This window comes from Sciurus carolinensis, chromosome 2 (genome assembly GCF_902686445.1).
Source record: "Sciurus carolinensis chromosome 2, mSciCar1.2, whole genome shotgun sequence".
Taxonomy (NCBI): domain Eukaryota; kingdom Metazoa; phylum Chordata; class Mammalia; order Rodentia; family Sciuridae; genus Sciurus; species Sciurus carolinensis.
Window position 1 is genome coordinate 68,445,651 of NC_062214.1, and position 17,824 is coordinate 68,463,474.

Here is a 17,824-nt window from a genome sequence, read left to right on the forward strand (position 1 = left end):
TGCCTATAAAAGAGATAATAATAGCCCCCCAGGGAGGGCATCAAGCTTCAGTAGCCCCCCAGGTGGGCACAAACTACAGCAGCTGGTACCTCAAGCCCACCAGCTACAAAACTAGATCACTTCTCTGACTAAGGCACTGTGCTGCCTACCACTGAGAAGTCTGAGACCCTGGGTTCAGTTACCATATCTGAGTCTTTTAAGAAATTGAAAAAGAATTTACCTTGAGAAATGCTGACTAAACTCCAAAGAACTGCCAAAATAATGAAAGAAGGTATCTTTAGACTGAGGAAGAAATGGTATTAAAATCAGTCCCTTCTCCCTCAGTGAGAAATAAAAATTTTAAATGAACTTCTTACACCTGCAGCTCAGCTCTTGACAGCAAGACCACCCTGACCTGAAATGAACTCTGGGGATTTTGAATCCTTGTCCTTTTAGTAAAAACACCAGAAATTCCAAGCATGAAATATCATGAAAGGAGCTCTCACAACGAGCAATCCTAAATACAATTTCACTCGCGAAGAACATTCTCTGTCTAGCTTCAAGAATAGTGAGAAGGTGCCAGTGGAACATAAAGTATTGGGAGATGCATGAGTCAGCTTTCTGTTACTGTGACAAAATATCTGAGAAAAACCACTTAAAAGAAGGCAAAATTTATTTTGGCTCACGGTTTCAATCCATGGTTGCTTGACCCTATTACTTTGGACCTGTGGTGGGAGCTTGTAGCAGAGAAGGCAGCTACCTGTGGCGGCTGGGAAGCAACAAGAGAGAGGGGAGGGACCAGGGTCCCATTATGCCCTTCAAGGTCATGCTTCCTGTGACCTAACTTCCTTCCACTAGGTCCCCCTCTTAAAGGTTCCACCACCTCCCAATAGTGCCACAGGCTGGGGACCAAGACTTTAACACATGGGCCTTTGGGAACAAACTATAACAGAAGAAAGGAGGGGAGAATGGATAATTCTAATTTTATTCAATCAGAATTGAAATTTTGATCGATTTCAAAATTGTTATTTTTTTTTCCTGCAAGATTCTTCCTTTATGCCCCTGGGACACATGCTTACCCAAAAAATAGCTTATCAGATTGCCTCAGGCCTGGCCTACCTGCACAAAAAGAACATCATCTTCTGCGACCTGAAGTCGGACAACATCCTAGTGTGGTCCCTGGATGTCAAGGAACACATCAACATCAAGCTGTCTGACTATGGGATCTCACGGCAGTCCTTTCATGAGGGAGCCCTGGGTGTGGAGGGCACCCCTGGCTACCAGGCCCCAGAGATCAGACCTCGCATCGTGTATGATGAGAAGGTACCTGCCCAACCCTCGCAGTCCCTGGCCCAGTCCCACGGGTCTGGAGCCCAGGTCCCTTCTGAAGCCAGCCGAACAGTCCTAACAGCACCTAGAGCTTCCCCCAGCACACTTTTCTCTCTGTGACCTTGCTCAGTGAGGGAAGTTCTGGCATAAATAGGAAGGACCCAGGGGCCTCTATCTTTCTGCTTGTGGAAAGGTTGACTTTTCATTAGGTTCAGAATTGTCAAACCTCAATTCATGGACCTTGTACAGGCCGTAAAGAGTGGAAAAAGAGTCTGAGACAGAACTATGACATTTGATGTACAAAATGAGGACAGAAGACCAGCCTTGCAGGGTACTCTTGAGAAGCAGATAGAGTAAAGTTGGTAAAGGCTCCTGGCCCATAGGGGCTAGCTACAAGGTGCTGGCCAATCCAATGCCAAACCAGAGGACAACAAATTCTAGCAGGACAATTGTGGCTTCCCCAGGCAATTACACACAGCCCATCTTAATTCAGACAATAGCTAATGTTTATCTTCTTCCCTGATAACCGGTAGATGCAGGTATTCAGACAACATGAAATTATTTCATGCCACCCTGCTACACCTAGTACCAGCCTTGTTAATTAATCCCAACATTGAAATTCCCCTCATCTGCAATTTCTTATTAGTGGGTTATTCTCAGATGGGTCATTGACTATTTGCTTTGAGAATGACCTAAGCATATTTAGGTTAACTTGGCACCTGTGTCTGTTGCTCAAGATAGAAAAGTCAAATCAAAACAACAGACATATGAGCTTCTTAGTAGCAGATAATTCAGACAAGATGATTACCTTGAAACTACGATTATAATAGAAACATTCACATTAAAACTTTTCAAGTCTTTTCGCAGCCATTCTCCTGCTAAAAGTCATTTCTTGACCCTTATAAGTTGTGCAGGTGCCTGTAAATTCTTTCCTTGGTGGGCCTTTTTATGAAAATGAAAGTGAGAGAGGTAGTTTATAATCTAGGAGCTACTTCCCTCCTGTGAATTACATACACAGCCCCTCTAGTGCCAAACCTGATAAGTTGAAGGTCTTGCCATCCTTGTGGCCCTTAATACCTGGAGGTTAGCAAGCTCTCACTATGAGTTTATTAGTTGGAAGGATAAATGGATGGATGGATGGATGGATGGATGGATGGATGGATAGATGGATGGATGGATGGATGGATGGAAGGAATGATGAATTAATGGACAGTAGGACAGGAAGACAGATAGGTGGATGGGAAGAACAAAAGTATGGGAAGATGAATGAATAAATTCACAGAGGCACGGATGGTCAGATAGATGTCTGGATGGGTAGACAGTTGGATAGAAAAAGGATGGGTAAATAAAAGAACAGGTGGTTGGAAGACTACATGGATGGGTAGATGGGAGAATGTGTAGATAAATGGACAGATAGACAGATGTTTGATTGGTTGTTTGGAATGGAGACAGATGGATAAATTGGTGGAGGGATCACTTATGGTCTTCCTTTGGCAGGACTCGTGTTTTCCTTGTCTAATCTCTCTGCTTCCTCCAACTCAGGGCCAGTTGCAAAAGCCACTGGGCTCAGGCAGGGGACCTGACTTGGCTTGCCTTTCTGCCCAGGTAGATATGTTCTCCTATGGGATGGTGCTCTACGAATTGCTATCAGGACAGCGTCCTGCACTGGGCCACCACCAGCTTCAGATTGCCAAGAAGCTGTCCAAGGGCATCCGCCCCGTTCTGGGACAGCCAGAGGAAGTGCAGTTCCATCGACTGCAGGCACTCATGATGGAGTGCTGGGACACAAAACCAGAGAAGGTACCTGGGGGTGCACAGAGACTGGGGCCTGGAACCTCCTGCCCCTGGGACAGAGACTATGGCAAATGTGTGTATGGCTGCCCACCACCCTTTACTAAGAACAGCAGGCAACCTTCTCTGCTCACCTCTTTTATAGAGAGATATTTACTGCTCCAAACATACCCAGTATCGTTTTGTGTGTCATTCTCAGGAAAAATGAACTTTCTTTTGGAATTTTTCAAATTTGGGGATATTTGCATAGATTTTACTAGTTAAGCATACCTAATCCCCAAATCCAAAATGCTCTGAAATCCAGAACTTTTGAGCACCATTCAACATGTATATCAATTCCTTTATAGTAATATATGCAAGAGCAGAGGGAATCTGAGTATCTCTTTGTAAAGTAATGGGGGGAAAGGTTGCTTGTAAGAAGCAAGGGTCATAGTATAGTATAGTAGTAAAGCTATTTTATTGTTCACTGGGAGAGGCCCCAAGTTTCAAGGTTAAACTCATTTATCAAATCAGACAGACTTGGTTTAATGAATTGAGAATAAATAGGGTTTGAGAAAAATCCTTCATGAGAGTATATGTCCTCTGGCATGGCGAGATGTTGTGGCCAGTGATGACCCAGAAGCCTAGATGGATATGTTTCTGGTATCTGAAATCTTGAGGCTCTTGTTAGGATCTGGTCCTGAATGACAGATTCCCTCATCCCTACCTGGCTTGAGACAGCTGATCTCATGAATAGAACTGGCATGGAGATGCTCACAATCTGGAGGCCTCTCTCCCTCAGCGCCCGCTGGCCTTGTCTGTGGTGAGCCAGATGAAGGACCCAACCTTCGCCACCTTCATGTACATGCTGCCCTGTGGGAAGCAGACTGCCTTCTTCTCGTCGCAGGGCCAAGAGTACACTGTGGTGTTTTGGGATGGAAAAGAGGAATCCAGGTAACCTCCTGATGCCTGCCCTGTCCTGCTGGTATTTGGGGTAGAATTGGAGAACAAATCGGTGATGACCACAGTGAACATTGTTTAGTGGACAGTGGGTAACAAGACTTGGTGAGAGTCCATTCAGGAGAGCAGGAAGAGAGAAAACTGAGTATGTACAGACACACAGTACAGGTTTATGGTTAAGAGAGGCCAAAAAAAAAATGGGTGGTGTGTTGGGAACACAAGTCAAGGGAGGGTTTTGCTTTGAGACGAAGCCATTTGCAGCCTGGTTAGGCACGGCATTAAATGATGCTGCAGGTGGGAGATCGGGCAGTGAAGTTGCTGCAGAGTAAAAGAGAATGGGATCCAGAGCCAGGTAGGAGGGTCACCCTGCAATAAAAACCAGTTGCAGCTCCTTTTCTCAATGAAATAGCAAGAAGAAGAAGAGAAGCAGTGGGAGAGGTTTTGGATATTCCAGAAGGAAAGAGAAGGTATGGAATGGGCATGGGGAAGTCCAGGGTGCCTGCAGGTTGGTACTGAGGCCTACTTCAGGCTGGAGGGCCTGTGTTTGAAAAGAGACCCACCAGCCTGGTTATGTGACTTTCCCTAGCATGTTCTGCTTCCCAGATTGCAGAAGGGGCAACAAGGTGGTTTTAAGCAGTCAGGGTTTTGCCAGGCATAGGAGCCAGGTGCCTTCAAGGAAGTGATCATATTATAGAGAAGGACATGGAACCTAAGTGAGGCCATAAACTGTGGAAGACCAAAGGTCCCATTCTTGGTAGAGTAAGAAAGACTTGCAAGGAGTAATGATGTGAGGTGAAGTGAGCCAAAAAGCCAGGACCTGGTCAGACAGAAGGTGCTTGGTGTGGCATGGCAGGAGGGAGGCAGTAACAGAGGCAGGATCTGGAGTGCAGCCTCGGGCGCGGGTGGCTGGGAGAGTATGGGGAAGAGGCCACTGAAGAACAAGCCAGAGGTCCCAGGACACAGAGGCCAGGGCATGGGAAAAGGAAGTGTCAAAGACTAAATCTCTGAGAAGTCTCATACCATCTTGTAGGAGAACCTTCAGTCTTAACCGGTGTGTGTTGCCTCTCTCACCTACCTACTGTGAGATCTTCACAGGTGACAATAGCCTTCCAGTGAGCCCTGTGCAAACATTTTCAGGTGCTGAAGTCAGGGAGGTCTAGATAAAGTGAAGCCTGGGTGGTAATGAGATTAATGGAATGGACTTTGCAGTTCCCTCAGGTCAATCTGGGTGTCGTTTGCATCCGATTCTATGCCACTGGGACTGAGGGTTGTGACATAGACACACACTAAAAAATTGATGCCTTAATGAAAGATGTCACTCTAAAAAGCACCACTGACTGTACCTTCCTGATAGGATACATTCCAAGGATAAAATAAAAAGCAGTTTTGCAGCCAGGCATAGTGGTGCGTGCCTGTAATTTCAGCAGCTTTGGAGGTTGAAGCAGGAAGATTACAAGTTCAAGGCCAGCCTCAGCAACTTAGACAAAGTCCTAAGCAACTTAGACAAAGTCCTAAGCAACTTAGTGAGACTCTGTCTCAAAAGGACTGGGAATGTGGCTCAGTAGTAAAGTGCTCCTGGGTTCAATCTCTGGTACCAAAAAAAAAAAATTAAAAAGCAGTTTTGCACAGCTGCCCTCCAGCCCTCCATCCATATCCACTGATTCAACCAACTGCTGAGGGAAAATATTTTTTAAGTGAAATCTGTACTAAACATGTATACACTTTTTTTGTGTCATTATTCCCTAAATAATTGCGTATAAGCATTATTTACATAGCATTTGCATTGTAGTATTGCAAGTCATCTAGAGATGGATTAAGCTCTATGAGAGGATAGTATAAAAATATTATGCCATTTTATATAAGGGACCTGAGTATATGCAGATTGTGGTATCCATGGTGGATCCTGGAACCAATTCCCTGTGGATACAGGAGGTGACTATGTATCACCCTGTTTTCGGTAATTGCATTGTTTGAGGTAGTGTTATTGTTATTCTGACATATTGTTGTAGTTGTGGAGAAAAGTTAATGAATAATTATTGTTGTTGTCATTGGAAGCCATGATTTTCGGCATGAGCTAAAATGGGAATGGGATATTAAGTTAGGTAAGTTAAAAACCTATAGTTCTGAATTGAAATTGCATGGACTTGGGATATATTTTATTTTTGGGCCCACTGAAGAAACCTCAAAACAATAAGCAATCAAATACACTTGAACCCTGAGGACTCAGGTGGTGGTCTCTAAGTAACCAAGGGAACCAGGCATCAGGGGAGAAAAAGACGGATTCCAGGTCTGGGGTGAGACGTAAACCTGGGACATTTGTCACATGAGAAGCAAGATGTTCTCAAAGACTTCTGAGATATTTCAAAGGGACTCCAGAGTCAGCCTGGTCCTGCTGGTGCTGGGTTGGGCCCCACTCCACACACCTGGGGATGCTTTCTTTATCTTCTCCGTCTTGCACACACAATCACACAATAGGGTATTGGAGATGGTTCTGCTCAAGACACAGAAAGCTCATTCCCAGAGGGAAGAGAGAGGCCTCTTTGTGTGTCCTGTGAAGGTTATTGGAAGCTCCCCACCAGCCTGAAGAAGGAGCAAGCTCACAGGAAGGGAGGAGGGTTTCCGGCCAGATGCTCAGGGCAGTGAGCCTGGAGAGTAAGGGTGGAGCAGAACTTGGGATTTATCCCTGAATTACAGAAGGCAAGGAGGCAGCAGGAAAGGGAGAATAATACACCTGTGATAAAATTGTGATTGGAAGGTATAATATTATTGTTTTCCTTATATTAATTTTTTCTAAGTAAAAGCTATTTAAAAATGTCTTAATTTCATTTTTTTAATGCATAGGGGGGAAACGACTGAAAAAGAGGTAGACAAATATTACTTTGAAGCAAGTTTTGTTTGCTGGTTTTTTCACCCACTCTTATCATCTGCAATCACGTGTTGTCTGTCAAAGATGGCAAGGGTTCCCAAAATATGGTGACAGAAAACATTTACAGTGTGGATTCCTGCTCACTAGCTTAACTTGCTCTCTTGAATTGGGGGAGAAGAACTGTGTGCTCTGGGATGCAAAACTAACTGCCTCCCCAACTCCGTCTTTTCTTCTGTGCAGTGAATACAGGCGATGTCCCGGCAGGATGGTGGGGAGGCACTGGCAGTGCTGCCAGGGTTGCCTGGCCTGTGAGCCCAGGGCTAGCTCTTGTAAATGACTGCTCACTAGCTCTCAGAACACCCATGTTGGGAACACATTTTGAGCCTCCACACCAGGCTACTGTGGAATTTACCCATCTTGTCTTTAGCCTTGGCCTTGATACTTGGCTCAAAAGGGTCACCTATATCGGCAGGAGCTGAGCATTGAGAGGACAGTGAGTGGTCTTAGTGGAAGTGCCTTTTCTTCATGCTGGGAGCAACTGTCTCAACCCTCAGAAGTCATACACACACACACACACACACACACACACACACACACACAAAGGCTTTCTTCCCTTTGGGAATATCCTTTCTCTACAATGTTCAAGCATTACTACCCAGCAGGCAGAACTCAGGACCACCCAAAGGCATAAAGGGTGAATCTTGACCTCTCAGAAGGTGACAAGATGTGACCCTAGCTTCCAGGAGCAAACAAGGCCCAAAGTTGATGTCCTCCTCCAAGGTCATTATACCAGGCATGGGTGAGGGAGGTGGCCCCTGGTCCTAGAACTGACCATGTGTTGTTGCTGATCACAGGAACTACACCGTGGTGAACACAGAGAAAGGACTTCTGGAAGTGCAGAGGATGACCTGTGCTGGGATGAAGCTGAGCTGCCAGCTCAAGGTCCAGAGCTCTCTGTGGACTGCCACCGAGGTAACCACCTGCCTGTAGGGCCCCCAACAGAGCAGGCTCTACCAGGGTGCAGTTTTCAGGGGGGCCAGATACATTAAAATACAGGATGCCCACATCAACATGACTTTCAGGTAACCCCCAGCTCATCTGCAGGCGGTCCTCAGAGCAGCGCCATCAGCCCCACCTGCAGCTGGCCCTGCCTGCCCCTGGCTGGGCCGCCAAGCTCAGGGCGAGAATCAGGGGTAGACTCTCAGCTGGAGGAGAAACCCAGTAGGTTGGTGACATGTGCTGGTTCCACACAGCACATCCTGGTTTCACATCACTTCTAAAACTTTTGCCTTCACATCAGGTTAAGCCACTCAAAGGCCAAGGAACTGTCTTCTAAAAATTCTGGGGCGGAATTCCCCAAATCAAATGCTCTGAAGTTTTGGTAGGGGATAGATTGGTGCAATCTTTCTACAAGACGTTTGGAAAGTATGGTTCAAATACAGATCAGAAATTTCAGAAATACTCATATAGCTTAAGCCTTGTTAACTTCAATTTTAAGAATGTATCCTAATAAAATAAACAAGACACACCCATGCCTGGAGAAATCTATAAGAATTCTCATGCCTGTCAAGTCATAGTAGTGAAAACTTGGCGTTTCTCTGACGACAGATTTGCCTAATTACAGTACACCCGAGTGACCGACCATCAAGAGGCACCCCAACATCATCCTTCATGGAGGAAGTGAGAAGAGGGCTCTACCCGTGGTGTATTGTCATTGTATTGTGATGCCACTTTTGTCAGTACCACAAACACACACAAACACCCACAGAAAACCCACAGAGGTGCTGCGTCCCACATCCCCAAGAATGATTTCCTCTGAATAATGGATTATGGGCAATTTTATTTTTCTTCTAGACTATTCTGTATTTTTCAGTTTCCACAAAGAGCATAAATACTTCGACAACCAACCAGAAACCCTCTATCCAAGTTACATTTTAAGGAACACAGGGGATCCCTCAAGCCAAGCACACCCCAGTAGAAAAGGACAGCACCTTCTGCCCTGGGTCTCATGGTGGGCTCCTCTGTCTCTGCAGGACCAGAAAATCTACATCTACAGCCTCAAGGGCATGTGCCCCTTGAACACGCCCCAGCGGGCCTTGGACACTCCGGCTATTGTCACCTGCTTCTTGGCAGTACCTATTATTAAAAAGGTGAGTTGTGGGGGAGGTGGGCATGCAAGTCTCTGACTCCCTCTCCCTGTTTGAGTGGGCTTCCCACCTGTGTTGGACTGGGGAGTACTGGAGCCACGCCCTCTTGGACCACCTAGCCCAGGGCACAGCCCACCTTAGAGACGCTGGCCGTCATTAGCATAGAAAGCCTACAGTCCACAAGCAAACAGCCCCTGACTGGGGGAGGTGCTTTTGGAGCCAATGGTGCAAGCCAGCAGCTGCATGTAGGCCCTTGTGATAGCAGCGACATCAGGAGCCTCTTCTCCACCATTACTCGCCTCTACCTTCCCAGGGCCATTCAGTTGCTGTGTCCTGGCAGGTCCAGCTTCTCACCTGTCAGGCAGCCATTTCTCCTCCTCTCTGTCTCTGCCTCCTCTCAGGGTCTCACTGTCCATCCCAGACCTCAGTTCTTCTTTTGCCCAGGGTGGCCTGGCAGACCCATCTCAACCTCAGGCCTGACCAAGTGGTACTCTCCCCGACCCAGGGCCCAACCAGCTCTGCCACATCTTGAGCTATCTAGAGACCCTCACCCCACTGGCCTCTGTGACTCTCCCCACACTGCAACACACTGTGCTGGGGCGTCTCCATCCAGCCTCTGCTAGGAACAGTCTTCCACACATACGTCCCTCCTATTCAGTTCTCAAGATTGCAGGGACCGTGACCCTCCCACCACCACCACAGAAGCCATGCTGTGTGAGAGGCAGCTGCCTGACTTTCCCAGGTTCTGCAGCCCTCTTGGGATCCAGGCACTGCTAGGGCAAATCTGACTCTGCCCCGAGGGACCTGTTTAAGCAGCAGACACACTCGCCAATGCACGCATTTCCTGGTGTCGCTTATTAAAATGTGTTGACTGTCATCGTTCCATTCCAGTTTCCCCATCTGTAAAATGGGGGTATTAAGAGATGGTGGAATGGATCTCTGGGTTTAATGTTCCCAGAGCTCTAGGAGGGTGCACTTGGAAATTGTGTTATTATGACCCCTCTGACAGTCACAAAATATGAGTTCTCTCCACCCTGCTCCAGTTTCGTTTTTTTTAAAAAAAAGAAGAAGAAGAAGAAGAAACAGGTATGAAATGAACCTCAGAGTCGTTTATGACTGTGGCCCATGCTTGAGGCTGGGCAGCTCGACCTGCACCAGAGCACAGGAGAGCAGGACACAAAGCATCATTGAAGGCCATCGCTGGCCAGAGCCCCAAGCGAGGGCACCACCTCTCACACAACCAGGGGGAATAAAGCCGACTCTGTGCTGAGCTCCTGTGAGGGGTGCCCGCCCTCTCAGAGGCCATCCTGCCCGGGCCACGCAGGGCAGACCCCTGCATTCTTGCACATGCACGTTCACACCCAGCCGGGACGTGGCATTCACCATGCTGGCCAGGCTGAACCGGAACTGCAGGGAGAACTTGGAGCCTGCTTGCCATGGCTGCTTTCTAAAATCCCTCTTAAAATCCCAAAGGTGGATTTTGATAAACTTTCTTCAAGCTTCTTTCCCTGGATATTGAGCCCCAGGCCAGTCACTCTGTTACCCTGGACAGCCCAACCCCCTGACTTGCCCTGACTCCCAACAAAGCTGCTTTCTGCCGCTCACCCTCCCTGGCAGGAGGCCTGGGTCCTGCTGTGTCCTGACTCTGCTTTTGTTCTGCGGAGCTCTTTCCACCCCCACTACAGTGTTCCCACTCTGTCCTGGGAAATGCCCTGGGGAAGCCTGGGGTGGGCCCAGCACTCAGTGCTGTCCCTGCCACATTGGCCTCTGCCCAGAGACCTCTGGTGGGTGACTGCAGAAGAGGTCATGCTCCATCACAGGCATGAGGGGACCTCAGTGACCTCATCAATGTCAATACCATGGGCATTTCAGAGTAAGAGTCATAAACTGGAAATCAGGCCAAAAAATACTTCTAGGAGAGGGTTGAGTTGGGAGCGATTTCTTCCAGAATGAGTTCAGCAAATATGTATTATCCACTTGAAGAGAAATCTATGTAGAGTCCCAGACTCACAGAGATGAATGAGACTCAGCTCATTCAGTTGTGGGCACAGAGACTTGGCCTCTGCTTTCACGGGGCACCCTGTCTAGCATGGGCAGACCCCCACAATGCCTACAACTGCTTATTATTATTAAGCAGTGTTCATAGGAGGGAGGGCACCATGCCCTGCCTCTCAGGGAGGTCTTGGTGGCCTCCAAGGAGAAGCAACTCCCTGCCTCTCATGCTGCAAGAAGCTAGCCGCAGCAGAGGCAGGAATGTGGTCCAGCTGACATCTACCCTCACTTGGTGACGTAGGCACTGCTTCCTTTGCCACATAAGAAGAAGTATGGGGTTAGCTCTGCTGAGCTAAGACTGCACCTCCTCTGGACTCTGGCCCAGAGGCCTCTGCTGGCAACCCCAGCCTTTCTAAGAGCTTTTCTTCTCTGGGTGCATTAGTGGAAATCAAGTGGCCACCTAAGGCAAGTGTGAAATGAGTCTGGTACGCACTTTCTTTTCTGGAGTGGGTGAAACCAAAGGGCATCATGTGTCCCTGTCTCCTCCCCACAGAATTCCTTCCTGGTGTTGGCAGGCCTGGCTGATGGGCTCGTGGCTGTGTTTCCCGTGGTGCGGGGCACCCCGAACGACAGCTGTTGCTACCTGTGCTCACACACAGCCAACAGGTCCAAATTTGGCATCCCAGACGAAGACACACGGCAGAACCCCTACCCAGTGAAGGCCATGGAGGTGGTCAACAGCGGGTCTGAGGTCTGGTACAGCAACGGGCCAGGCCTCCTCATCATTGACTGCACAGCCCTGGACATCAGCAGGCGGCTGGAGCCCTACGCTGCCCCCTCAGTCGTCATGTCAGTCGTGTGCAGCTCCGATTGCAGGGGAGAGGAGGTCGTCTGGTGCCTGGACGACAAGGCCAACTCCTTGGTTATGTACCATTCAGCCACCTACCAGCTGTGTGCTCGATACTTTTGCGGGGACCCCAGCCCCCTCAGGGACATGTTTCCTGTGCAACCCTCAGGCCTGGAACCCCCATGCAACCACATGACCAGCCTGAAGGGACCTGAAGGGGATTGCATCGCAGATGTGAGCATAATGTACAGTGAGGAGCTGGGCACGCAGATCCTGACCCACCAGGACTCGCTGACCGACTACTGCTCCATGTCCTCCTACTCCTCGTCCCCACCCCGCCGGGCCACCAGGTCCCCCTCCAGCCTGCCCAGCTCCCCAGCCAGCTGTTCCAGTGTGCCTTTCTCCACTGACTGTGAGGACTCAGACAGGCTGCAGGAGCCCAACGCTGCCTCCGACAGGTCTGAGCACGACCTGACCCCCATGGATGGGGACACGTTCAGCCAGCACCTGCAGGCTGTGAAGGTCCTTGCTGTCAAAGACCTCATCTGGATCCCCAGGTAAGTTTCCTGATGGGGGAGGGGTCACCGTCCTGTGCTGCCATGGCTCTTGTTTTGGGGGTGGGGTGAGCAGAACCCTATCACTTCCTTCAAGATAACATCCAGACCCACCAGGGCCTATTCTTCCAAGGATTCGCTCCCTTGGTTTTGGAATTGGGAGTGATGTCAGCAAATCTGAGAATGGCCACACAAAAGCACATCTGCCCACTGGAGTTTAAGGTGCCACAAAAGGAGAACCACAGTCAACTGTGATTGTGTTTCCCACTGGGAAAGTTCTTTTCTGCCTCACAGTCTGTACCTTCTCTGTAACCTAAAACCTTAGCAGAAACTGCACATTTGTGACTTGGGAGCCTCATCTCTCAGCACACAGCTCCATTCCCCCCAGAAAACGCTTCCCCCTCTTGGTTTTGATTTCTTAGGCGTGGTGGAGATGTTATTGTCATTGGCCTGGAGAAGGATTCGGGTGCCCAGCGGGGCCGTGTCATTGCCGTCTTAAAAGCCCGAGAGCTGACTCCTCATGGGTAAGGCTGAGGAAGGGGCTTCTGTGGGACCCAGGGGAGCAGGGTGGGGAACCTAAGGCCCCACCCCGGTCCTGTAGGACAGCCTGATATCCCTCCTGTGCTCTGTTCTCACAAGTAGCATTGCCAGGAACTGTATTCCTGCACAGTCTTGCCGCAGAGACCATGTCCTGGACAGGCCTTCCTGCCCTGACAGCCTCATGGTGGAGACAGCCATGCTGGTACAGAGTCATGCCCCCAGGCTTGGAGATGGCAAAGAGCTTGTGCCTGTGTCATCTGACTCTGCCTGGTGCTGAACTATTAGTAAGATCACCTCCTAGGCAGGAAGATCCCCTGGAGGGATCCCTATTTCAATTTCAGGTGGACTCTGGTCCTGGAGACATACCCCCAGCAAGGTGCTTGATCTACAGGTGCACTGGGTACCCCAGAAGCAGGTGGCCCTGGGCAGGGGCCGATGTTCCATGTACTGATATTTGCTGAGCTCCTGCAGCTGCACACATGTGTACACACGCACACACGCACACACTAGAACACTTCCACTTCACTTTAGACCCGTTTCTCTGCAGTGTGAGCAGAAATCCACGGGTAAGAGTTTTTATTTTATCTGGAGCATAAGGAGGTAGAGAAATCCCTTTCAGTCTGCTTCCCCCAGAGTGTGACAATGACCAAAAAGACATCCATGGCAATTCCACTCCCTTGTCCACCAACATTGAGCTTTCTCAGTGAGCCCTGGAGCCAGGGGCCCTTGCTCAGTGAGTGCTTATAGAAATGAGATCAGGGTTTGATCCTGAGCCCTGGCTGATATTTGGACAACAGCCTTGAGCTGAACTAGTTCCCAGCTTGCAGGTCAGATTTCTGGGATCAAGTAGATCTGCAGAACCCAACTGTTAGCCTTGGAATTCCTATCATTATTGTCCCTTAATTTTTACCTGGTGCTCTTTTTCCAATTCATCCCCCCAAAGCCAGGTTTTACTAAAACCCAGGTTATAGGGAGAGAGACCCCCGAACAGTGGCTAAAAGGCAGGACCTGGCAAGGCCACCAGGAAGTGGAAGGCCTCTGGACATCCTGATATACAGGATGGCTTTATTGCCCAGCAAGGCACGTGTGCTGGACACAAAAAGAGGAGACACAGATAGTATGTGCCTCTAGCCCACAGAGACATCACCAGCAGAGGAAGGCCATGGGGAGCTATCCACTGTGGTCCAAAAAGAAACTTGTTATGTATCCACAGATCATGCAAAACAGTCCACAGCCTCAATATATATATATGGTTATGACTTTGGGGCAGCAGACTTTCTCCCTAGTGTATTACCCTGTATCCCTAAGTATGTGGAAATGCAGTAAGAGAAGAAGAATCACACTGAACTTTAGGCAAGGGAATTGACGAGCCCAGACCCCATCGTGGGCCGGTCACTAGTGGGAGTTTGGGTCAATGGTATTTTCTAAACACTTCAAGTCTGAAGGAAGGCATGGAAGGTGCATCAGTGACCTTCCCAGGGAATCAGTCCCTTACAGATCATTTCCATTAGCAAGAACTGATGCCTTCAGCCCCTCGTGAAGCCTCAGTCTCCAGGCTGCAACCATGTGGAAGGGCATCCAAGCACATTCCAAAGCCAGACTAGGACACACATGACCCCCTTAGTCAGCTCTGTCCTCTCCAAGGTGTGCAGGGTGAAGGTGCTGTCCCCAACTGAGTGGGAACACCTATGGGTTTTCTCAGACCCTCTTTCTCTGCAGGGTGCTGGTGGATGCAGCTGTGGTGGCAAAGGACACTGTGGTGTGTAGCTTTGAGAATGAAAACACAGAATGGTGCCTGGCTGTCTGGAGGGGCTGGGGTGCCAGAGAGTTTGACATTTTCTACCAGTCCTACGAGGAGCTGGGCCGGCTGGAGGCTTGCACACGCAAGAGAAGGTAATTCCTGTGGAAGGACCCAAGTGTAGAGCCAGCTGGCCCCAGGGATGCTGCCTGAGTCCTCTGCCTGCTGCCCTCGGAAGATCCAGAGAACCGATGGAGTTCTGCCCTGAACCCTGTGCTGCTACGTGCTGAGAAGTTACCTGCCTGGCTGTGGTTTGGGAGTTCTCAGGTTCTGCAGGGCAGTTACCTGAATACCTTGTCCCCCTATTGCTGGTTTTACAGCCCAAGGGAAGATCGTGGGGTCTGGTCAGGAGGGGCCTCCTCTATTGGCTTCCAGGAGCAGGGGAGGGGGTACCCCATTCTAGGTTGAGTCCCACAAAGGGACCGGTCTCAGATGGAATTACACTAGAGCCTCTCTGTTGAGGAGCATTACGGGGCAGGATGGGAGGAGGGCTGTGACCCCTGGCCCTTCCCCTGCGGAGACCCCAGTCACTGAGCCCATTTCATAAGCTCGAGTCCCAGGAGCATGGGGCCCAGCTTGAGCAAGCTGAGATCAGATGTCTTTATCTGGGCAAAGTGTCTGAGAAACCCCCAGAAGGACCCTGGGCAAGGAGAGTCGCCCAAGCTGAGGAATGAATGAGTCCCCTTAAGTACCACAGCCGGAAAGCCCAGTGCAGGAGCACCCGCTGGCCTTTACATTCTTCTCCTACCAACAAAAGGAAGAAACCCAATCAGCAGGACTTGCAAAAGGGCCTTGTGTTTATGCTTAGTAAAATAAACTTGGACACAGCTGAGCACAAGCCCTGTTTGTTTGCACATCATAATCATGTTTATCACTTTAACAAATTAAGTAATATCTCAGCGGTTAGGCCTCTGGTTGTGAAATCACATGGTATGGGGCTTCTACCAAATTATGTATTTGCTAAACATTTACTGCACACATGGACAGCAGACTATGAAAAGTGGAACTGTTAACAGGGAATGTATGGTTACGACAGGGAGTGGTTTTATAAATTGTATGTACACACGCGCACTCATATCCACGTCTTTGCCAGGACTTGCCATTTGAGACTGCTTGACCCAGAGTGGAAGTCTGAATGTGAGGTCACACTCCAGCTCAAGCTGATGAACCTTTTCTAAAATTAAATTATAAAAGTCAAACTTATGATTTGTGGGGTGTGCAGGCAGATGTGACTCCTTTTATCTGAAAATAAACAGACCCTAAGAATGAAATCACGGTCTCTGTCTGCCGAGGGCTTGGGACAGCAGCACAGACTTGGTCCCTCCAACTTCACTCACTGTCCTGGGTGGGAACAGACAGCCCGTATTCAGCCCTCAGCTTGTAGGCTGCCCCATATCAGTGTCCAGTCAGTCACAGACCTGGGAAACAAATCCCCCACTTCCTTTTACTAGCCTGGGTCCCAAGTCCTGGGGAACTGAGGGTCCATGCCTTCTGCCCACTCCACAGCCTTTCTCCATCCTGGCCTCTCAGCACAGTCTTACGGATCCCCATTCTCCCTCTCATCTCTTCGAAGTGCCCCACAGCTGCCCAATTACCCCCAGATCTTATTTGTACACCCCTCAGCACCTATGCCCTTTGTCACCTGCAGTCAGACTGCTTTGCCAGCATCCACCCCCCACCACCCAACCTGCCTCCCCAACCTCTCCTCCTGACCTGGGTCCAAGCCGGTATGAGGAGAGCCAACAGTGACAGGTGAGGAGATCACTTCACACTATGGTTAGAAACCATGCAGAAAATGGTTAATGATTGGAACTACATAAAAAAATAGAAACTTAAATGGAAAAATTACCACTAAGTTCAAAGGTGGGTGATAGACTGGGAAAAAAATAGCAACAGAAATGAGAGGTGAATGGCTCCTGTTTGAAGGGTTTGTACCCATCAGTAAGAAAGAGAAAACCCAATAGGAAAAGAGGTAAAGGGTATGAGCAGGTAGCTGAAATACAAAGAAACACAGGCCCATAAACATTAATGCTGGATCTCACCCACCAGTAAGCCATTTACATTGAAAGTATTAAAGGGTCAGCAATTACTTCCTGAGTACCTACTAAATGTCAGGCACTATCACCAGTACCCAGTGAAAATCACAGAGACAAGAATATCTGCTTCCAAGAGCTCACTTCTACTGGGCAGAGGTGGCAATGAACACACAAATGAAATTAAAGGCATGCTAGACAATAAAATCAGGACACTGGTGGCGTATGACCACATTTAACTGAGTCTGGGAAAGGCCCATATGTGGAGGTGCCATCTAAGAAGGAGGCATTGTGTGGAAATCTCAGGACGCCCGCTGAAAGGGCCACGTGTGCAAAGGCCCTGCAGTGGGACGGAACTGATATATTGGAGAGCTCCATGAAAGTTGGTGTGGCTGGATCATAGTGAAGAAGGGAGCTCAGGGCCCACCAGGGACAGAATGATAAGTAGGGGTCTCCATGGCAACGACTGGCAGTTTTAAGCAGGACTATTAGACAATCTTTAAAAAGTGCTTTGACTGTTGGGTGGAAGAGGGGCCACCCATTAGAGGATATTGTCACAAAATCTACCACAGTTTCAAATGCACAAACCCTTCGACCTAGCAGTTCTACTTAAGCATTTGATCCTGAAAGATTTGTGAAAGTGCCCAAAAATACAGAACAGAGATGTTCCTGGCAGCATCACTCCTAATGGCCCTATTAGAGAAACCACCCGGAACTCTCAGGAGGGAAGTTATAAAGTTCCTGTACGTGCAACAATGCATTGCTCCTGCAGCCTTTCAAGGAGGCAGCGCTGCTCTGAAATGCTCTCTGAGGTGTAATATATGTGTTATTGTTTTATAGCAGCTCACAGTGCAGTGTTGTGTACATAAAAAAAAAAAAAAATCTGTAGAGGTACATGTGCATGCACACATGGGAACTATCCCAAAGGGTGCCCAAGGGAAGAACCTGGTAGACATAGGTTATCTCTAGGGAGAAGAATTAAGCATTCCTTAGAGGACAAGCTCTTCAT

At 48.8% G+C, this 17,824-nt stretch overlaps 1 protein-coding gene across 1 annotated transcript in view; it reads left to right on the forward strand.

Moving 5' to 3' along the window:
- The window catches only part of Lrrk1 (leucine rich repeat kinase 1), a 143,404-nt gene extending 127,120 nt beyond the window's left edge, over positions 1-16,284 (forward strand). Inside the window, exons 27-34 of the mRNA XM_047541288.1 lie at positions 1,025-1,302; positions 2,914-3,108; positions 3,881-4,032; positions 7,759-7,876; positions 8,938-9,054; positions 11,597-12,447; positions 12,867-12,968; positions 14,704-16,284. Of these exons, the coding sequence (XP_047397244.1) occupies positions 1,025-1,302; positions 2,914-3,108; positions 3,881-4,032; positions 7,759-7,876; positions 8,938-9,054; positions 11,597-12,447; positions 12,867-12,968; positions 14,704-14,881 (1,991 nt within the window). The 3' untranslated portion in view covers positions 14,882-16,284. The remainder of the gene's footprint in view (positions 1-1,024; positions 1,303-2,913; positions 3,109-3,880; positions 4,033-7,758; positions 7,877-8,937; positions 9,055-11,596; positions 12,448-12,866; positions 12,969-14,703) is intronic.
- Positions 16,285-17,824: the final 1,540 nt, after the last annotated feature.